The sequence below is a fragment of the Acyrthosiphon pisum genome, chromosome A1 (genome assembly GCF_005508785.2).
Source record: "Acyrthosiphon pisum isolate AL4f chromosome A1, pea_aphid_22Mar2018_4r6ur, whole genome shotgun sequence".
Classification (NCBI taxonomy): Eukaryota; Metazoa; Arthropoda; class Insecta; order Hemiptera; family Aphididae; genus Acyrthosiphon; species Acyrthosiphon pisum.
Window position 1 is genome coordinate 22,840,774 of NC_042494.1, and position 23,948 is coordinate 22,864,721.

At 31.2% G+C, this 23,948-nt stretch overlaps 2 protein-coding genes across 6 annotated transcripts in view; one reads left to right on the forward strand and one right to left on the reverse strand.

Annotated features, from left to right (window-relative positions):
* The first annotated feature begins 1,500 nt into the window (after positions 1-1,500).
* On the forward strand, positions 1,501-10,626 carry LOC100159862 (aminopeptidase N). 4 transcript variants are annotated; one of them, XM_001949976.5, is made up of 14 exons: positions 1,501-1,643; positions 3,166-3,349; positions 3,607-3,884; positions 4,007-4,162; positions 4,294-4,605; positions 6,988-7,171; positions 7,267-7,689; positions 7,797-7,986; positions 8,084-8,364; positions 9,152-9,351; positions 9,409-9,576; positions 9,641-9,781; positions 9,897-9,978; positions 10,047-10,626. In XM_001949976.5, the coding sequence occupies exons 1-14, from the start codon at positions 1,516-1,518 to the stop codon at positions 10,185-10,187; spliced, it is 2,868 nt and encodes a 955-aa protein (XP_001950011.2). In that variant the 5' UTR covers positions 1,501-1,515; the 3' UTR covers positions 10,188-10,626. The 4 variants fall into 4 exon arrangements, with proteins under 4 accessions (XP_001950011.2, XP_016662495.1, XP_008186166.1 ...); XM_016807006.2 differs by lacking the exon at positions 1,501-1,643 and adding an exon at positions 2,060-2,171; XM_008187944.2 differs by lacking the exon at positions 1,501-1,643 and adding an exon at positions 2,086-2,167.
* The window catches only part of LOC100161903 (acetylcholine receptor subunit alpha-like), a 60,707-nt gene continuing 47,183 nt past the window's right edge, over positions 10,425-23,948 (reverse strand). The window contains exons 7-13 of one of the 2 annotated variants that reach the window (XM_008187942.3): positions 13,583-13,698; positions 12,195-12,363; positions 11,959-12,095; positions 11,729-11,875; positions 11,539-11,649; positions 11,264-11,462; positions 10,425-11,155 (exon numbers count right to left, since the gene is read on the reverse strand). In XM_008187942.3, the coding sequence (XP_008186164.1) occupies positions 10,952-11,155; positions 11,264-11,462; positions 11,539-11,649; positions 11,729-11,875; positions 11,959-12,095; positions 12,195-12,363; positions 13,583-13,698 (1,083 nt within the window). In that variant the 3' untranslated portion in view covers positions 10,425-10,951. The remainder of the gene's footprint in view (positions 11,156-11,263; positions 11,463-11,538; positions 11,650-11,728; positions 11,876-11,958; positions 12,096-12,194; positions 12,364-13,582; positions 13,699-23,948) is intronic. The other variant, XM_029486814.1, reaches the window with a different exon arrangement.

Below are 23,948 nucleotides of genomic sequence, written 5' to 3' on the forward strand. Positions count from 1 at the left end.
CATATTTGAAGAATTCCAGCTGGACATTTTCAGTATTAATATTTTTTTTTTACTATAATTATTAACCGCTACTTTTTCAAACGACCATTTAAATTTTTAATTTCAGATGAAATACCTTTTATTATGTCGTAGTACCTCCACTGGGAGGTATCTACATTCTGCCTAATTTGTAATTTTATTTTTATTTTTATTTATTTTTCATATATTCCATCAATAATTGTTCTTATTGTTCTACTTTGTAACAGATTGAATAAAAACTCTTTTAATAGGTATCTAACAACAAAAAAATATGAAATAGCTATTAAATTGCATACTGTCGTTTCAAAACGATACAATGATAAACTTTACAATAATAATGAAAAAAATGTGGAAAAAATTGTGTTGCAAAAATTTCAAATTAAGTAAAAAAAAAATATTGTATATAATTCAAAAATAAATAAATTTGCCTAGAAAATTACTGTTAAGTAAAAAATAATCACTCTGTATAAAGTATAATTTGTTGTAAGCCCTTGACGCTTCCCAAGTTTTGTGCAGTGTCGAAGTAGTTACAAAAAGAGGTACTCATTGATTGCAGTAAAACGCACTTAAAATTACAATACACTTTTGTTTTAAAATTTAAAAATCTATGATCGTCCTGTTTCTCAATTTAATATCTACTGCTTGAATTTAATTTACGTATTACTAAAATGGGTAAAATTAAGCATTAGTACCGGAACAACCATAAGTAATTGTGTTAAATCATTTTTGTTCTGATAATCATTTAACGGACATAGGTAATATATTATGGTAATATAGAACAATAATTTGAATAACAAAGTATAATATATAATTGTCCTTATACATTTCTAATTAAATTAAAAAATGGTTAAATTTTGCGTTTGTGCATTATATCCTCTATTAAAACTGCATAATAATATGTAAAATGTATTAATAGTTTTATGAAATATGTTTGTACATAATAACCTAATGTTATTAGAGCATAGGTACTTAGTTTTTCAAAATGGAACTGCTATAACAACAGCCACACAATGCGTTTTATGAAAAAAATTATATGTAAGTATAAGCTCAACAATACTTGAGCTATACATACCTACATTATACATACGTATTTAGCAATAAATAATTTATTGTACTTTTAATATCACTAATATTATATTATATTTGTTTAAGAAATATTTATTTAAAAAAAAAAATTTTGTTTCGAGATAAATGTATTGAAAGTTGGAGACGTTAATAATTTGGAGAGAGGCATAAAAGATTTTTTAGTGATCTAAATGGTAAATGTTTTAAAATTTCGTTATCGTTATTTCAATGACGGTATACATTAGTTTTTATCAGAATTCCCGTATCTATTATACTATATTATTACTATAATATTTTGATTAAGGCAATGCATTAAGATTAATTTATTATTTATGTTATTGTGTCAAAAATTATATGCATAAAAAATAATCTGGTGATGTGCACGTACGTTGTCTACAGTTTCTTGGAATCCGTCTCTTTTTGTTTTCCACTATGTTTCTCTCTTTACCTGCGTCCTGCAGCAGGTCTGTGCGAGTACATAAATTGATAGACGGCATAGGCATTAATTTCAGTAGTGATTCAATTGTCACCAGATCACCGTCAAACCAAAATATGCTCAGGTAAGTCGCAACTGCGCAATTCATAACGATTATTATAGCCATTAGCCGGGGTAGCAAATTCGTGGGATGCGAAAATTTAAAATACTTATTATATTATACTTTTAACAATAAATAATAATATAATAATTTTTTCTTATTTATAAAATATTTTTCGAAGGATGAATTATTATTAAAGTAATAACAACATAGGATAGATGAACTTCAGGCGTGTAGGATTTGAAGGATGTTATTCATGGGAGCTCGAATATTTAGAAATACGACTAAATAACAACTATAATAATAAATTACATTGTGACGACAATTCTATTGCTGTGAACATTTCCCACCAACAGTACCTACTTAATACGTGGTGTAATAAAGATAACTGAAAAATTAACAACATAATTAGTTAATTACATTTGACATTTTAGCAGTCCTTTCGGCTGTACAACCTCTATTAGTCATCTTAAGATTTACTTCGAGTTTGTACAATTATATTTGGTTTTATAGATATTTTGTACTTCACTTCGGCATAACTCACTTAAGTATGTATGTATTACAGAGTTTTGTTTTCACTAAGCTTTAACTAATACAATAAAAAAATTAAAGGAAATATCATTCAACATAATATTTATGATAGGATGAATTCTGAAGATTATGTTCAAATATAATACTATATATCTGAAAATATTTTCAACATATTGTTTTACACCCTTCTACATTATATTTTCATCTTATACTGTTCATTGGAACAGTGTTGTAAAATGTTGGTTTTTTAATTAGTGACCAATAGTTTTGATTTTTAACTTAAGATTAACGTTTTCTTGTACATTTAACTAACCATAGCGATCCGATATTCATTCAGAAGACGATAATATAATATTATTTTATAGTATATTTTAGACAAATGATTAGGTATTTTAAATACCTGTACATGCCAGCGATTTCTATAAGAATTGAAACACTTTGTAAATATTTTGCACATCTACTATATCAAATATAAAATGTAAATGTATAATTATTACATAATACGTCCGAGATAAGTCAACAACCGGACCGAATGTGTTATTAGAATAATTTTGAAATGATTTAATCGACCACGCGTAAGCTTTATATTAATTAATAAATTTAATATAATATGTAATCAAATTAATTAGTAAACATCTTTGTAGTATGGAAATAAGACGTAGGCAACGTAATACTTAATAACATATTATATTACTCGTACGCTGTTATGCTTTAAATCGGTCTTGTACTTTTGTTTAACTATAAATACTATATTATCAAATATTTATTATCTATTGACTATAACCTATTATTTTACCATTATGGCAAGTTGGTAACAATCATATCATTAAAAAAGTATTAACATAATCATTCTGATGTTCAGTACCGTCAATGGAGTTCTTATAATAATAGGTACTTGGTTCAATGCCAATAAATTCTAAAATGTTTTAAAATTTAGAAAATATATAAAAATATATACGTGTGAAATAATTATATTATTATTATTTATGTATCTGTGTATTTAAAATTTGTTTAGAATGAAGTTTGTGGGCTTTAAAATGATTTTTATCATCGCATTATCCCTAATGGGATCGGTTGTTAATTCGAAAGAAACTAGTGAATTCAAATTACCTCCTAATTTTAACCCCACCAGATATGAACTGGACATAAACACGTACTTGGAGGATAAATTCATGTTTGAAGGATTAGCCACCATTTTTGTGAGTACACATTTTCGAGAAAAAATTTTACAATTTTCTGAATTTCAAAAAAATACCCGATTTAGTATCATACACGGATCATTGATATTGATATTTATTTCAATATTTTGGAATAATGAGAAATGTACAATTTTTTTCGGAAATTACTGAATACAAATTTCTTACTACCAACGTCTTACGTTAATTATTCTACTAAAACTAGAAAAAACAACAATAATTTATAATAACGTCACATAATATACAATTAATGTGTTTAGGTGACATGCATAGAAGCTACCAATACCATAGTATTGCATTCGAACAGTTTGAATATCGATAATGAAAGTGTCTCGGTGATCGACACTTTTGGATTTCTCTTCCCGGTGAATAGTACTTACTCTGATCCCAATAAAGACCTAATGTACGTCAGTTCAACCGAAAAATTCAAACCCGGGGATAAATACGTGCTGACCATACCATTTAGCGGAAACATCACCGACCAATTAGCAGGTTACTATAAAAGTAGTTACGTGGACAAGGAAAGCAATCAAACGAGGTGCGTTATTATTATAAGTATAAATATAGTGCAAAACACACGTAATAAAAAAAAAGAAAACACATTTTCGTGATTTTGTTCCTTCTGCTCAAACCGTATAAATGTAATATAATGTCGTATAGATGGTTAGCTGTAACACAATTCGAGCCAGCGGACGCACGAAGAGCTTTTCCCTGTTTTGACGAGCCTGAGTATAAAGCAACCTTCAAGATATTTTTGGGTCATAAAAAAGGATTGACTTCGATAAGTAATATGAAATTTATGAAACAAATAAACTGGTAAGTCTAATTGATACGGAATATAATAAAGTGGAAAAATAAACTGTTCATCGTAAAAATAATATTATAATATTTAATTGAATAATTTTGTGCGATATTGTAATATGGAAAGTGGTAATTCCATGTTATAGCTCTCTGAAACCAGATTATGTCATCGACGAATTCGAAGAGTCTGTACCGATGTCTACTTATTTAGTAGCATACATGGTGTCAGATTTCGTATACACTGAAACAAATAGTGGATATGATCAAGTGAAGTTCCGCATTATATCCAGGAAGGACGCGGTCAATCAAACAAAATTTGCCATTAACGTAGGACCGAAGGTCTTGAAATACTACGAGGATTATTTCGATGAAAAATTTCCGCTGCAAAAACAAGACATGGCGGCCATACCCGATTTTTCTGCCGGCGCTATGGAGAATTGGGGTCTCGTCACATATAGGTACGTAAAATTAAAATTTTTAAATACCAGTACAATATAATACTATAATATTGAAGTGCGTGGTATTTCACGGTTATCAATATTGTATGATATTAGATTATTCATTAATAATATACTAAAATATATAGTGTCTGGAATATCTAGTTTTAATTTAGGATACATCTCCACGGATATAGTTCACATTTATATTCGACTGTTGCCTGAAGGATTCTTAAATAAATATTGTCAGCATATGGTTGTTATGTACACAGAAAATTGATACTATAATATATTATTACTGCAGGTGTACTGCCACGGGTCGTTTTGTACTAATTATTTGCAAAGAGCACCAAGTATTGAAGTATATCTATATTAAACATTTTGTGTAGTTATACGACTATTCGTGGTCATCACATAATATTGTGATTTGGTAAAAATTCTAATATATTATTATCGTGTCTCGTAACAACGCCGCCGATGTTTAACGATAAAGATGACAAATATTTCAAACGCATTTATATTTCGACCTTCAATTTCAATATTATGTTTTTTTACTACATAAAGGATTTAATAATACATCTATTTTTCTGTGAAGCGCATATAACGTATATCGTAACCCCCGTTTTTGAGCTTGGATTTGTATTACTTTGATTTTTTTAAGCATCTTTCACCCATAAAGTTATTTTCTATCTTAAATTTATTTACCGAGAGTGAGCCAAAGTTTTGATTTAATGATTTACGAGTGTTGTATATTTATCATATTTTTTAAAAGTCTATTAATAATTTCGTGAAAATAATGTAAATTTTCTTTACTTAAGACATCACACCTGAGTTTTAAAAAAATATACGAAATCACATGGAACATTGAAAAATCATAGATAGACTAAAATATGATAAATACCTATACAAATTGCATAAACCAAAACTTGGGCTCACTTTGAATAAGTCAATTGTTAAGATAAAAAAACTTTACAAGTCAAAGATACTTAATAAAATTAAAGTAACTCAAATTCAAATAGCATATGATAAAGAACACTTTTAGCAATAAAGTTTGCCTAGATTTTTGTCTATAGTTCCAATTCTAACATATATTCAAGCACGTTTTAGGTCTTAATTTTAACACGTAAATTTCAGTTAAAACTAGTTTTAGATTTTGAGCGGAGAGATGAATGTATTGATTTTACAATAACATATTATGTTTTATTATTTTAATTTTTAATATTTTGTGTCTGTGTACATGATAAGTAATCAAAAAAATGCTTTGATTTTCAACTTCAGTACTCTGGTGGAAAAGTGAATCTAGTTGGTTCATTAGAGAGGTCAACATTTAAAATTCCAAGTAGTTTTCAAAAGCGCCGGGAATAACAAAAAAAAAATTAAGGACAACCGGGACTTTTTACGCAAAATCGATTTTGATTTTCGGTGTAACTCTAAAACAAATTGCCGTAGATTAGACATTTTTACTGAGTTATTATATTAGCATTTGCTGTACGCCATACAATTTTCAAAATATTTTGACTTGTTTTGAGCTGTTTACGGACATTTTCAGTTTCCAATTTGTTTAGGTTTTTTTCAATACATGTCAATAAAATTTTATTCGTTGGGTAAAAAAGATTGAAAATTTAATACAAGACTTCTAATATATTGTTACAATAATAGTTCAAAAATATTAAAAAAACATAGACATTATTTTTTTTTTTATAAGCGTTCAAAGTTCAATTATGACAACATATTTTATCAAATTTAAAATTTAATAATGATTTTGCAGCTAACTATTTATAAAATGTTTAACTTTTATAGCTAAGGATGAACAATTTAAAACAAGGTTCCACGTAAGTAGGTTATTCTGTAACCAAAACATCTCAAAAATATAAAACAGTTTTTTTCGTAGTTATATTTTATGTTAAATTTGGAAGAAATTACATATTATTAAATAACAAAGATTTTAGTTATTTTATTGTAATTTTGCTAGTATTAATTCAATACTTACTGACTAATAAAGTAATAACAATATAAATCTAATATAAAATATCCACACTGACAAACTAGCTTCACTCAGAATCTTATTTCGTATATAATAATATTATATCATTGAATTTAAATTTAATACCATCCCATTACACAGTGACACACTCTTGTAACCTAGTACCTACCTACTGCACAGCAGAGCAACAATTACTTAACCACCTTTTCTTAATTTAAACATTTAAACTTGATAGGTTAATAATATTCTAGTTTTAATCAGTCAAAATCAGTTTTGACCAAACGGGGGTTGTAAAGTATTGTCCAGTTAAAACTGGCTATTACAGATTTCGAGTGTTAACTGTAACATATTATAATATTGTTCAGTACCGTCATATGTATCAATACCCCGCCATAAAATCATATTATATAATTATTCAGAGAGACCGAATTGTTAATTGATCCGGACGTGGCTACAATTTATAACGTACACGGTGTAGCCGAAGTTATAGCTCATGAACTTGCTCACCAATGGTTTGGTAATCTCGTTACCATGAAATGGTGGACCGATCTTTGGTTGAATGAAGGATTCGCCACGTACGTAGCAGCCCGCGGAGTGGATTACGTAAGTTTCATTACCGTCGGACGGTTGTTAATATTTAATTTATTATGGAAAAACGTGTTCATATTATTGTTTTATTTTTACTTCATACTATATAGCTGTACCCCGAATGGAACTCTTTCCAAGTCGAAACCGTTCAAAACTTTTTACGCGTTTTGGATCTTGATTCGCTTCAATCGTCACATCCCGTGTCGGTAGCCGTCGGACATCCCGATGAAATAGCACAAATTTTCGACACGATATCGTACACGAAGGGATCATATTTGTTGCACATGATGAACACGTTCCTTGGCGAGGATACGTTCAAACAAGGCATTAGAAACTACATACACAAACACAAATTTGCCAACGCCGAACAGGATGATCTGTGGAGTTCATTGACGGAGGAAGCACACCGCCAAGGAACTTTGGACAAAAATCTTACCGTGAAACAAATAATGGACACATGGACGTTGCAAACCGGTTATCCCGTGTTGAATGTCGTCCGGAATTATTCTGCGGGCACTGTTACATTGTCCCAGGTAAACTAACGAACAAAACTAATTGGATTTCTTATTATACTATGTTAATGAGGTTTATTGTTTTTCAAAAAATATTTTATAATATAATACTATACGTACTGCTACAGGAGAGGTATCTAACGAACAAATCAAACGGTACGAACAATAAAAGTTGTTGGTGGATACCAATCACCATGACAACTTCTAAGGACTTTAACCAGACAAATGCAAAATCTTGGCTGAATTGCGAAAACAACAACCTCACCACGCCATTGGCCAAAGACAACGAGTGGGTCATCTATAATATGCAGATAGCCGGTAGGTCCTATATTATTAGGGCTATTATTTAATAAAATCGTTTTAATCATTTGATAAATTATAATATATACATGTATTCATTATATTTTTTTTTTAGGTTTATACAGAGTTTTATACGACACACGAAACTGGATGAGTATCATTTCTACGTTGAACGATCCAACCAAATACGAAACTATACCCATGTTAAACCGAGTACAGCTGATCTTCGATTCGCTTAGCTTTTCACAAGTCGGTGACTTGGACTATGAAATCACGTTCCAACTTTTGAAATACCTCAAACATGAAAAAGAGTATGCACCGTGGTTGGCTGCTTTCCACGGTTTGGCCCCGATAAATAATTTACTGAAAAGAACTCCGAATCATGCAATGTTCCAAGTTAGTATAAAAGGCATTTTTTATTTTATTATTACTTATAAACGTCTGGGATTTCTACCGACGAGCTATTAATTTATACATGAATAACACAGTCATAACTTATAGTAAACGTAAAAAAAAAATCGTTAAAGTCATATATAGCTTAACGTATGAATAAAGGTATGGTTTCCTAGTCGTGACCGGTCGGGGTGATGGGGCGTCGTGACATGTCGTCATCAAGTGACTGTTCCCGGACCCCACAAGTCATCACGACCAAACCAAAATATTGCTATTTTCCTCTGTCCGGAACCATTTAATAATTTAGATAGGTAACTACTGAAAAAGAGTATCGATTTAGCAATTTCAGCTTCAGGTGGATTTGTAAGTGTTTAGTCAACTCCTAGAAATTAGAATTGATTTAAATTTTCAGATCTAAGTTAACTGAAATTTGAAACAGCCGCATTATCGTGTGTTGACACACATTATTTAATCATTGTTTAGTGCAAAAGTTTTTTCAGTAGACTCTCAGTTTCAATTTAAATTATAAATGTCAGTAAGATACCACACCCAAAGATGAAAGAATCAAAAATATGCAAAATAAAATATCATAGTTTTATGAACCGTATAACTTAAAACGAATTTATTTTATGTGGCATAACAAAATCTAATAACGATATGCTATACTCATGCAATACAGTCAATTAACTGCTATAAGTCCCGAACTCTCTGTTAATTGTATTATATTTTGAATATTTACCTGTTGTACTTACTTGTCGTATGGACGTTGTTTAATGAAATATGGTTTCAGAACTATATGCAACGTATGTTGTCGTCTGTGTATAGCAAATTCGGAAACATGAACGGTCAAACTGAAGGTTTTGAAAAAATAAATTTTAAAAATATCGTGACTGCCGAGGCCTGTGGTCACCAAATAAAGAACTGTACCCAACAAGCTCTGGACTTGTTTAGAAAGTGGATGAAAACTATAGACCCAGACAATAATAATATGTGAGTTTTATCGAAGTTAAATTGATCTCTATACTAACTGTAATCAAAATGTATTAGATTGCCTATAGAACTGAAGCCCGTTATTTACTGTCAAGCTTTAAAATGTGGAGGTGTAGACGAATGGAACTTTTTATGGGAACGTTATCAACGTTCCAATCTGGGGCATGAAAAAGAGAGTATACTCTATGCATTAGGGTGTAGTTCAAGAAAATTGTTACTACAGAGGTATTAATATCGCTTATGTGTAACACAGTCAACACAATAATGTTTAGCATTGTTTTTGATTTAGATATTTGAATTGGTCACTTGATAAGTCTATTATTCGCAAGCAAGACGCCTACACAGTATTCTATTCTGTAGCAAAAAATGATGCTGGATTTTCAGTAGCAAAAGACTTTTTGTATCGCAAAATTGCAGATATATCTAAATAGTGAGTTGTCGTAAAATTTTATTTTGTTAATTTCAACATTCATTTCATGTTGTATGAACAAAATAAAATAAATTAAAAGTTCATATTACCTATTATTTTTATTTTATATTTTTAGCTACCGACCTCGAGGCGATCATGTAGGTAGATATGTAAATGTTATTGGGTCTCAAATGAAAACTAAAGAAGAATTAGGCGAGGTAATTACCAGAAGAATTTATTTTTTTAAAAATCAAAAGTTTCATTCAATGTTTTTTTTTTCTTACAGATCCAAACATTTATTGATATATCATCAGGTCACTTGAAAGGAGCTGATTTGGTTATCAATCAGACAATTGAGACTATTAAGAGAAACACTGAATGGACTTCGAAGTTTTCTAATACAATTGTAAATTACATGGTACAATAATTGATAATGTTATGAGTATGTGCCTGAACACAGTTTGATTTGCATTTAAAACTGTACAGTTTTCGGCCACCTTTACATAATACCTATTACATAATAGAAACATTAAGTTACTCCCATTCTTAACTATATACTTTTTTTCACAATCCGACGTAGTTACTACTTTACCTTGATTTGTGTCACAAGTTGAAAGTTTCAGATCAGGATAATTTATTGGATCTCTGAATTAAATTCGTCATATTTAAACGTCATCAAATATATTCATTTATTTTTCACAAGTTAACATAATTCTATGTACATATAACTATGAAGTGTTATTACTTTCTTTTATTATAATAAATAATAACATGAATTATATGTTTCTTTTTACAAGACAAATAATAGTTGAGAAAATTAATATTTCTCTTACAACCAATTCAGGTCCTATTTTATGGTTTTATTTTTTTAAATAAATATATATTATACTGCTTATAAATATTTGATTTATAAACAAATTATCTAAAAATATCTATCTATTTGATTCACTAATTTTGAGAACATGAAAATAGTATCTAATATCAGAATTGACACTATTGTACATATTACGACCAGCAGTCCTCGATTTGTTGGTCCCTCATCCTGCATTTTATTAACTATAATGCTTATATATATGTGTTATATCCCAGTTGCAGTGGTGGTTGTAGGACTCTACCGTTCGCTCTTCCAGACCAGTGTTGGATGTCACTGGCTTGTCCAATGTTGACCATATTGAGCAATAATTATCGTCTTTACATAATGTTATTATAATTCTGTTTCACTGTTGGTGTATGGGCAAGTATTTCCGACAACCGGACATTGATTGGCAACCGATTGTCATACAGAGTGGGTGCCTGTAGGATTATCCCTGCAGATCCCATGGTCACAGCCAATGTAAATATCCACAAAAACAACCTATCCAGCACCATCGCCACATATTTCCAATCTTCTTTAATCTTAAACAAATCATGCATTTGAAACATTTGTATTTTAATATTCAAGTTTAAACGTTCAAGCTGAATCGGCTGTTATTCAAAATAACAATAATTACATAATATATTTACCTTTTTCTCTTCTTCTTCTTTTTTGATGTAATCAGCTATGTACGCAGCGCCCTCGACGGCCTTATGGAGTTCTGGACAATCGTGCCAATGTTTTCTACCCTTAGGAACTGGGCCATTTTGGTTTGTTTCGGATGGGCTGGGTAATGCTATTATTGGACCGTGAATCTCGCAACAGCCAATTACACCGCTTTCCAAATCCCTATGGATATAAACACAAGGGTCAGTTGATAACAAATATAATTAGTGACTTGAGTACTCTTTGAACTAAATTATACCTGGCAGGAAATACATCGTTGCTGTGCAACAACTGATCGGCTGAATTTTGATCTCTAAGCTCAAGCCCGTTGCACGTCCTCACCATAATACGATGACATGTTCCCATCAGACTAAATCAATACATTATTATTATTATTATTATTATTATTATTGGAACCATAGTTGCACACACTATAATTACATGATTACCTCTTCCTTTCCATTTGGTAGTGAGGTCTTCTCATGATTAACATTCTCGGTAGAATGTGAATGAATACTCGGCGGACCCATGGTGACATTACGTGTGTAGTGGGAGATCGGAAATGTATATTTAACACAACGACTGTCACACATATACTGAAAAATCAATTACAATCCTTGAGAAAACATGTTACGTAGCTTACGTCGTACACTTATCGTAGTATCGATAGTAAGCTCACCTGAGCGTGTCAAGTATCATTGTAAATAGCACAAATTTTCCCAAAAGTGGCACGACTAGTGATGTGGGCGGAATGATTTCGGCTAGCAGCAGAAAGAACACGGTCAGCGAAAGAAGAATCGAAATACTTAAACTAACCTAAAATTAATTTTGTGATATTATTATTTCTGTTTGTTTTTCATGTGCGCTGTGCATGTTATAACTTAAAACATACGCGTATTTCCAATATTCACTTACTTTTTCGTTACTATCCGATGGAAGGTAAAACACAAGTATCGTAAGAAACGATATCCCCATACAAGGTATGATCAAATTCACCGTGTAAAATAGCGTTTTCCTCCGCATCGTGATATTGAATGTAATGTCTAAGTATGGTTCTTCGCAACAAGTATAATATTTCTCATTTCTGTAATATGAAAAAATATAATACATCTGTTTATAGTAAATGAAAAGAGCATTTGATTGTTAGCGTTGAAAATAAACGCTACGATCAAAACAATAGATTCAGCCTACACCTACTTTATTTATAGCGCCTATGCCGAGGGAAAACCATACCAATAATTAAAAATTATACGATGGTCTTAAAAGTTTCATTAGCTTTAATGCATAGGTACAATGGTACATACTACATAATATGTGAGGTAGGTAACAGAAAAATTAACGAGATACGCATTATATACTATAAATATGACGTTATATACAAAATATGTTATAAAATATAGGTAGGTACGCAATACGCATGCAGGTATGTAACATGCAGGGGTTTCAGAAATTGATAGATAAATCATTAAACTGAGTGTCTGAGTATAAATATTTGTCACATTGATACTCAAAATATACTTATCCTTATACTGGTTGTTGCTAAACTCAGAAATTAATAAAAAAATCGAAAAATTTTAATTATCTACTTCAGTTAAAAAAAAAACCATATTTTATTGACTTTAGTTCAGGTATGACGTTTCTTTTATATAAGTACTTATACTAATGGATAGTATTTTTTGCATTTTATATGTTTATTGTTAAATTAGTATTTTTTTATTTGATTTTCATGATTTAATCTTACATAATAATGGTACTTTTGAGTAGTTAGGTTTTTTTCCTTTAAGAAGTTAATTTTAAACACCATTATAGATGAAAAACAATTTAAAAACGTGTTAATTTAGTTCTGTTTTTGACAATACTTGCCCCACAGTGTTTTTATATCAATATAAGATGCTTTTTTCCATATTAATATAAAGAAAAATATTGTGAACAATAATAAATAATGATTAATCTAAAAAAAAAACCGCAGACATTTCAATGTACCTACACTATCAAACAGACAATGTAAAATTTTGTTTAGACTTTTATTTTACTTGGAATAAATACGGTAGAAAAAAAATGTTATCATTTAAGTCTTAAACCGCTTAACTTCTGTAAAATAATATGTAATGAATATAAGCAATACAACTTTAAAACGTGCCCAAATTTACGAGCCACGGCAATCATTACATTCACTTCTATGTACTGAGTATACTAGGCAAATAAATAGGCGAAAGGGTAATAATATAACATACCTAGTTATGATAAAACTGTGCTAATTAACATGCAGATATTATATAATATATTATAATCAAAAGGCTAACCTTATTGCTGGAACCTCTAAAATATCCCATTCGACGGACGCGTAAAATTCGGATAAATCAACACCGACGTCCACAACTCGTGAACCACTGACTTCATTTGCATGTCTCAAATCCACCTAAAAGTTAATATTTTGTATAAACGACATAATATGCACGTCTGCATGTCTTAATCGAAGCGTTTTTGGTGTTGTACACCGTTTTTGACTACCAACAAACATATGTTATAATATAGTATACAAGGTGACAAGGGTGAACAATTGTTTTCTTAAAAACTGTTAACATTTTTGGAAATATTTTTTTACATAATTTGAAGTAATTACAAAACACTATTTTTAAGTAATATTCTAATTTTGACTTTTTTTATGGTTATGATTGGTTATAAGTTTTTCACTTATTTTAATGGCAGCATACATATTTATTTTAATATTATGAATATTTTTATGAGAATTTAATTTAAATTGATTAGTTATAGTTGAACCGAGTGGAGTGGCATTGTGAAACACAATAAAATGTTTGCCCACTTCCCCACTCATAAAAACTTTTAATAGTTACTAAAAATAAGTTAGAATATAAATTAAAGCTAGGTATACATTTATAGCCAATTAACTTTTTGTTTGAAATACGATTTTTATACATTGAAATTTACAAAAAAAAAAATTAATATTTTTCTTCAATTGAAAAAATGTATATTATTATTTAAAATAGTAAAATCATAAAAAAAATATAGCTGAGATTCTAGGCGCTTACAAAAAAAGCCATGTTACTCAATAACGCAATCTTTAGACTCTCGTATTTTGAATTTTCCAATATTATGGACATTTTTACGAATAATTATTATGATTACTAAATCAAACAAACCACTAGATAATATATTCCTACTTAACATGCAGGCCACTACGTCCCTATTACCTCACCTTACAAAAATATGTGAATGACTTTTCATAAAACATTTGAATGTATATTCCCACATATACTAAGAAGCAATAATATACTTCCACCCACTCAATTTAGCTTTAGTTCTAAACATCATCAGTTTTACAGAGTAGTTGATGATATTCCTACTTCACTCGAAATAAACTGCCATTGTACTGGCGTATTCTAGACATATTTAATACATTTGACATAGTTCGGCATGAAGGCATCCTATTCAAACTTCCAAAATGTCTGCCCCCAACGGTTTTTTCCTATTAATTAAATCATATCTAACGACATGTAATGTGCACATTCAAATACGGCATTCTAATTAATGCAGGATTGCCTCAAGGGACATATAAAATATAGGGATACTGCTAAGAATATTCTATATTTGCTGTGGCCAAAACAAAAATGAATCCGACACACGCGTTAACTTATTTCACATGAAATCGCTATGTACTCGCACCATACACCTTACGTGCTTTTGTTCGTTATAATATTATATCTTGCGTTATAATAATAATATTTCAATATACGTGAGTAAAATTTTTATGTTTTTTTAACAATTGACCGTCGTATTAATTTAGTTTCCGTGGTTATATTATTATTATTGATTTGTAAAAAATATTAAATTGTCTATGAAAAGCACAATATTCGTAGTGTTTTGCGTTCTGCTAGATTTTTGTGATTTATTGTTCAAAGATCTGTTGTATGTTTCAATTTATATTTTCCCTCATGCCATCACTACGTTATGCTATGCCGGGCGGTCGCTATGTAAACCATGGGCGACGATGTCCGATGGTCATGGAGTGCGTGTTACTGTTGGTCATATTGAGTCCACTGATCGATGGCGGTACTGGAAGTCCGGACGCGTACGGCACTAGTCTGTACAAGATCACGGACATCAACCGGAAGACGTGGACTTCAACCGATCGTATAGAACTACAGTGCCGAAAGTCGGTCGGATTGTTGATTCCCGGGATGAATTTCACCGATGGTGATGACGCCGGCGTTCGGTTCCTGCAGTACTTCGATGTGATCAAAAGGGAAGCAAAGAAAATCGTGTCATCGGTGGCCAGGAAACGAGCTATGGTCGCTGTCGTGGACGCCCTGGGAGGTTACTTACACACCAAGCTCTTGCCGCACGCCAGAGAACAATACTATGCGGGCCGGGCCACTTACTCGACGGTCAAACGGTTACATGACCTCGAGAAAAATATCAAGTGAATTTTTTTTTTCGTAGTTCTCTTAAGACAGTGTTTATAAAAATTTAAATATATTTAAATATTACTCTCGGGTAACTTGCAGCTAAGTGACTACATCGTTAGATATAGGTAAGTACTGCAGACGGGCCTGCGTATATATATATAGGCATAGCGAACCCGAACCTCCGATCAACTGCTTAGATGAGGGTAGCTACCACTTTTATTCTATTTTTTCCCCCCCGTAACGCTATTTACATCTGATCTTGTTAGAACTTAGAACCCCGTGTCCGCTCAACCAACACGATTACCACCGTCACACGCATTCGTTCCGGCCTGTTGGGACCACTATATAGGTACAAATATGTTAAACAGTTATTTATTATTATTTATTTAAGACGTTTCAAGTCAAGTGTTTAAAAAAAAAATGCTTGAAATAAAGTGATGTGCTTGAAAATACTTCACGAAATTAAACATTATTTAATATTAAAATTATTAAATATTTATTTAAGGTAGGTATACAGTTACTGTCTCTCACAATACCTATTATCCATCTCGATGTATATAATACCTAATGTTTATTTGTAAATGATTTCATTGTTATTAATTACTTATTATTATGATTATACCAAAATATAATCATCATTCGCGCGGTTGCCCACAGATACATTTTGGGCACGGACGGCCGAGGTTGGGCGAGACAGATAGTTACCGATCATCGGTCCAGCGAGGACGTGTCGTTAGCGATGTGGCGGGCAGCTGAACGGAAGCCACGAACGACGGTTGAGCCCGGTGACGGGTCGTCAGGACGTTGCGGTGGCGTGGCCGCGGGCCGTTACGGTTTGCTGGGCAACGACAACCCTGTACCGTATTTCGACAACGACACGCGACCGCATTCTGTGGTGGTGCCGTGGCGCCAGGGGCGGACTGTGCTGTACAGCGTCCGGGACGCCGGATGCCATCGGGCGCTGTTCGACCACCTCGCTACGGCCACGGCGGCCAACATGCGCGGCCGCAGCGCCACCCTGCGTCAGTGGATGGACGAGGCCGTTCTGCCACTCGTGACGGCTCGGGCCACAGACCGATGGTATCCGGCCCTGTGGGGCGCTACGCTCGTGGCGAGGCGCCTAAAAGACAAGGACGCCGTCACTCATGTTGGCGATCGGGGCGGTCGGGGTGGCGGTCGCGGCCACCGCCTGCAGTTGGACTGTGATTGGACGACCCCGGAGGTGCCCAGCCACAATTTTTATGCGGCCATCGTGCTGGTGTCCGCGTACGTCTGCTGGTCGGTGGCCCTGATCGTACTTTATCAAACCGAAGCACAATAGGAACATTTCTCCATCGCCGTCCGCAATCCGTCCGCAATCCGATATTATAAATATATCATATATTAATATATATATTAATATTATTCTGAATATTCAGAATATATATTAATATATGATATATTCATAATATCGGATTGCGGACGGATTGCGGACGGCGATGGAGAAATGTTCCTATTGTGCTTCGGTTAGTGTCATCCAATCACAGTCCAACTGCAGGCGGTCATGTAATCGTTTGACCGTCGATTGAGTTGTCCGGCTCGCATATGACTGTTGTCTGACGTGTGGCAAGAGCTTTTTGTGCAGGTAACCTCAAAGGCCGTCCACGACAGCGATCATGACGCTTTTTCTGGCGAACGACGACACTATTTTTTTGACTTCACCTTTAACCAAATCAAAGTACTGCAGGAACCATACGCCCGCGCCGTCACCGTCGCTGAAATTCACCCCGCAGATCAACAACCCGACCGACTTTCGGCACTGGAGTTTTATACGATCGGCCGAAGTCCACGTCTTCCGGTCAACGTCCGCGAGCTTGTATAGGTTAGTGCCGTGTGCGTATATCGTCGGCCGTGGCTTATAACGGCTTTTGAGAAAATATAAATATAATATATTATTTTGATTTTGTTCTTCAAAATGTTATTGAAATAAAATATACTATAAGTGCAATTACTTTATATTGTGGTGTGATATAATAATATATATTATAATAAAATAAAAATTGTCCGAGACACACTCATAATTACTTTTATTTTTTATTTTTACAACTTCAGTAGCTTAACTTTAAAATCAGCTCCCAATTTTTTCAAATATGAAGATCTTTATAAGTTTAATTATTTTTTGTGGCTACATATTAAAAATATAAAATAGCTATATTATTTATTAATTATGTCTGTCTTTTGAAAAAAAAAATAATAAAATGGTTCATACTGTTAAACAGGACAATGCTTTTTTTAATAGCATAATTATTTGATGCTATTTTATTTAAATACTCAGGTAATGTATAGGTATATAAGAAGCAACTTAAACTTTTAAAAAAAAATTCATTATTTCATAATTATATCGAACGCTGATTGTGATTAATCTAAAACATGAAAATGAAATATATTCGAATAAATACTATGGACTGAGTTACGTACAAATTGTCTTATTTTATTAAGCGCTGGCTGTTGTAGGTACATATATACTAAAATAGAAGATTAGGCTTTCACAATCGATTTGGACGTCAATTGCACACCAAGTTCGAAAATTATCGGCTCATCATATAAAGGAAACCCCTTCTGGGATTTTATTCGTATTGTAGCTTTTGTTTGAAAACACTAAAACAATCCCCTTTGTTTTCTTTGGTCAAATATCTTAGCGACTAAGCTACACGAGCAGGAAAATGAAAAAAAAGAAATAAAACTAAGTGATTATTTCTCGTCTCGAAGAGGATGAATAATATTTGGGCACCTTTCAATTTTTCCACACAAAAGTTTTATGAGAAATGTGTGTACATTACAGGGGATAGCAATAATAAGTAGGACAGATAACTCACAAATGAGAATTAAAATATTTTTGTATTCAACAGTTTCTTGGCTTGGTTTTCAAATTTTTGGAGTTTTTTTGTTTTAGTGGTTCTGTTGAGTGTTAATCGGTATATTTAACTGATTTGAATTAAATAACTCAACATAAATTTTAGAGTAAAGTAAATTACTTATGATTACATAATATTATGTATCTACTAATTATAGTAATTAATGTAATCTGTAGACCTCTAGTGGTTTTAAGTGTTTTATATTATCAAATGGTATAAACCGATTAATCTTAAAGTATAACCATCCTACACTAATGTTGTAATAGTATTATATTCCTACTTTTGGAGCACTTATGCTTACGCATTTTTATATTCAAACCGTTCGTTTTGATATAAATAATAATGCGTAGGTACCTTGTTATAGACCATAGTATGCAAATCATTTAATGATATAATAGTAGGGAAGGTACTTTTGAGAATATCGAACCGTAATGCAGTTAAAGAAATTATTACCTATACATTAATTTTAAAACAAACAAAATGCCTACATTTATCTTTATAAAATTGTCCGTAGTAAATGTTAACAACACCGAACTAATTTCAAACTACGCTGTGTATTAGTAGTTCAAAACATGCCATTAGCAGATTGTTGTCAACTTTAACTGACGTCCGAGCTATGTAACAATGAAAGATTAATCTATAATAATATGTTTAATGTTACTTTTAGAAAAACGTTTGTTTAAATTGTTTGGTAAATATATCAAGATAGAGTTTGGCTTGATTACCTACTCTATTCTATTCAAACCTTCCTAAAGTTTAATTAGGTAGGTATTTAATATTTATTATATAATATTAAACTATAATTTTGTTTTTTTTTTCATTAAAAATTGAACAATGTGTATATTAATATGAATAAATAATTATAAAAATATGACCGGTGTGCAGTTACCCATACATAATCGGCTTAATCTTTATCTCAATTAACTCACAAATCTAATCAAGCCACTTCCCCGTACTTGTACGTTCGTACCTACATTACGTTACATAAAGCTAATGTAGTGCCATTGGTAAGGTAAAAATAGTTGGAGTCAAAAAGATATATTATGTACATAATATGAATTTACCACCAAAGCGTACTAATGAACCAAAGTTCCTCCACAAATTAATCGTACCTAATATAGTGAAATGTTATCTATGGTATGACTATTGCAGTGTACAAAATGAAAACAATATTAGTAGGTAGTATATTGTATATACATTATAGGTGGATATTTACATAACTAATCTTAATCGGTATTATACACTAAAAATTGTATTATTAATTTATGGAATGGTTATCGCTTAACTGTTAAAAACTAAACTGAACTTTTGAGTATTGGGCTGATTACAATGAATCTACTTTTATCCAATATAATAAAAGTTTATCATCACATATCAGAACAATTCTGCCAAGCACTTGGACTAAACCCACAGGACACAAACCACTATTCATTTTATTCTTAAAGAAACAGAATTGTATAATTTAATTTAAAAAATAATAATGTAAATAACACCTATAACTTTTTATCAAGACAAGTTTATCAAAACTAGGATGCTGCCTTATAAAGTCATAATTTAATTATTCGAAAAAATAACAATTATTTAAAATATATCATATTTTAAATGTTTTCGAAAAACTCAAATTATATATTGTAAGCGTTGAACACTTTCAAAAAATTGTATGCTCCAGATACAATAATTTGACTGTCTTCCTATTTTATTATCTACATATTATTTACGATTTACGGTGTACTCGTACATATATTATACCTAAATACCAGTAGTAATGGACAAGTTAACGATGTAGTGTTATGCTTAGTATTTATTGTTATAAGACATATTATTGTTTTATTCAAATCGGTATTAAATACAATTTAACATTTTATTTCAATACTTCAAGACTGCGACAACAAATTCCGCCATGTCTCACTAGAATGTTTTGAGGTTAACTTAATACGACCGATTAGTACGTTATAATTTATAACCGCTGAGTTAAGCTTAATATAACATATTATTATGCCTAAACGGAAGATAAACATATTTTCGCGGTGGACCGTTTTTATATTAAAATTTACGTGATTTGTTTTGATAGTCTCTAGTGTCAAACATTTACAATAACCCTAGCTGTGGAAGTGTTGGCAGGAACAAATCTCGATTTTATCTTAGTCATAAGTGGTTCTTAAGAATAAAGTCTGATAACAATAATAAACAAATAAGCTATAAACGACGGTAAGCTAATTGCTTGGCCCTAACAGTAAATCTTATATACATTACGGAATAATAATAATAATAATAATAATAATATTCCAAACCGAAAAATTAGAAATATAATAATAAATGTGGATGCATGCTGTGCGGTACCGCGTACCTAAATTAAAAATAAAAATTATAAAAATCTGTCTTCCTATGTCAATGACAGTCTTTTCGTGTAGCCGTATCATTATATTATGTGTACCGTGGAACACAAACTCAGTATTTTACAGGGAGTAGACATTCTTTACTCAACACCGCTAATATATTATATGATAATATTATGTTGATAATGCTAACTTCTCCGCATACACACTCTGACAGACTTCACCGTGGACTCGATATATATGTATCGATAAATCGACATTTAACTGCCCCAGTTTACGTATATACCCTTTTAAAAATAGGCACTTATTATAGTATTATTATCATTGCGAGTTGAATATTATTATACACACCGACACCGTCCGACGTGTCGTTGCCGCACTGTACCGCCATGGGTCATTATATTTTTATTACGAGTGTAATGCCGCAAATTTCGACCTGGAGACGGAAAAGACGAGTGCAGCTCTCGTGCTATAAGTATATGCAGACGGGTGTACGTTTTAAGTTTTAATATTCAAAGGGGGTGGTGTCGGCGGTGGCCAAAGGGAGTGAAAAAAAAACGTTTTAGACAAGATCAATGAGCGAATGAATACGTTTGCAATGAAGGCCGACGTTTAAGTTGACAAGGGGAGAATGACCCGGTTCTCATGAATATTGATGACGGCAGGTCCGAGAGACACCGAGACAATATATTAAAAAGAAGAAAAAAGAAAAAGAAAAAAATACACCCGGCAGAGGGAAATATAGAAAAGACGGCGCAAACAAAATGCCACGGGCTATTAAAAAATAAAAAAAAAGCTTAGCAAAGTTCTGGTAGAAGACTATAATATATGATAAAATGCACTTATTTCCGTTATACGAGCCGCATAAATAATATAGGTACATATATAATTGTTTTTATAGGTTATAACACAGTAGTTGTTTTCTGCCGACAAATGTAGTTGTTTATAGATAATAAAATGTTCTGATTAGACCAAAGAGAATTATGTATTACTAATTCCAATCAGTGATATGGCACTTAATTTAATTATTTTTAGTTGATAGAATTTGTTATGTTTGTGTTAAATTATTAAAATGAATTGAAAAAACTGATAGATGCAAGTTAGTTATAACGTTGAACAAACCGTAATATTAAACTGCTGTAACAGAATTATCGGTACAGATCGTGTGCATCGCAGACTCCAATTATTTCCAATAATGTCTAAAGTGATTTTAACTCGCAGTGACAGCATATTCAATTAGTGCCTCAGATGAACACTTGAAAATAGAATAAACGTAAATAAAAATAAAATACACCTACTATAATATGTACAATTATTATTTATGGCAGAATTAAATCCTAGTTTAATAACAATATTAATGTCTATTGTTTTTGTAAAAGATATTTTATAAAACAGTATGTACTATAGTGCTTGTAACATGGACAACGTCATAAACTAACCATGTCAATTAATTGGGTGGTAGATTGGACTAAATGTATATAAAACATTTTTTTTTAGTATAAATCAAACTTGTAATATACAAATAACATATTTATAACCATACTATTGTTACTAATCATACCATAATATTCCAATAGGTGTTGCGTGTACCTCGTTTGTATTGTGAACTCTTAGCCGGAACACTATATAGCACGATTTACCAAACATGATGGCCAACACCCCTTTTTTAATAGTGTGGTTATTAAAAATATGATTTTTGGAAATTTTATATATACTTTAAGACCATACTGTTTTCAAATACATGATATTCTATTGAACAATTTAAGGATCGTCCTGTGGCAATATAATCTTAGATTTTTCAAATATAACCACCCTTTTTTACTTTAAATTATTCAGCAGGTGATTTTTTTTTAATGTTAAAGTATCTAATGCGTCTATAATTTATAATTCTTTGGTACGCGGTCAAAAGGAGTTAAGTCAAAAATTATGATTTTTCAGTTGGATATGTTAAAAGTTTGAATTTTTTTTTTCGAATATAAAGAAGTCAAAACATGCCTTAACTTCTTTTGACCGCGCATCAAAGAATTATTTGAACTTATTCGTACGTACTCGTTCTTACTCGCTTATCGTACTTTTATTGACTTTAATAAGATACGATTCATTTTTACATAGGTACGAAAAACGAAACACGATGACTGCAGTGATGTAGCTAAAATGCATATCTATAACGCCGTGTGATAATAATCGTGTGATAATAATAAAAAAAAATTGTCCTATAATTATAGGTACCTGTAATAAATTCCAAATTAATCATATCACAATATTCATTAGGTACTTATAACGCGTTATACATCAACAACAAACCGTGATAGTGTGATACTATCATAGATATATAATAGTATACTTTAGAAGTTTCAAGTACCCACAAGTAATATTATACAATCATAACAAAATAATTAAAATAGTTATTCTAGGTTTTATAATATGTAATTTCGTCTAAATTTGAAATTAAAATGACTATAAAAATAAACTGTGCTTATTATGTATTTTTTAGATTTTTTGGTAACAGAATTAACTACATACATGGAATCTTGTTTTATATTTTCAAGCCTTAGATATAAAAGTTGAATATTTTATAAATTATTAACTACAAAATAATTATTCAATTTTAAATTTCATAAATTTTATCAAAATTCGATCTTTAAATGCTTATAAAAAAAATTGTGCCTATGTATTTTTAATATTTTTCAACTGCTGTTGTAACAATATATCAGGAGCCTTGTATTAATTTTTTACACTTTTTGTCCCAACAGATAAAACTTTATTGATATTTATGGAAAAAAAATAATAAAAAAATTTAAATATGAAATTGTCCGTAAACAGCTTAAAAAAAGTCAAAATATTTTGAAAATTTTATCAAGTATATGAATTGATAAAATAAACATTCAGCGAAATGTTCATCTATCTACAGTTATTCGTTTATGAATTACACATAAGAAAATCACTACATCAGGAATCGATGTTGTAAAAATTTGAATTTGAAACGCTCATAAAAATTTAATTTGACTTTCT

Coding starts and splice junctions, on each gene's coding strand:
- LOC100159862 (XM_001949976.5), top strand. CDS start 1,516: ATGTTTCTCTCTTTACCTGCGTCCTGCAGCAGGTCTGTGCGAGTACAT. Junction 7,690..7,796: donor GCACTGTTACATTGTCCCAG/GTAAACTAACGA, acceptor GTACTGCTACAG/GAGAGGTATCTAACGAACAA. Junction 8,365..9,151: donor CGAATCATGCAATGTTCCAA/GTTAGTATAAAA, acceptor ATATGGTTTCAG/AACTATATGCAACGTATGTT.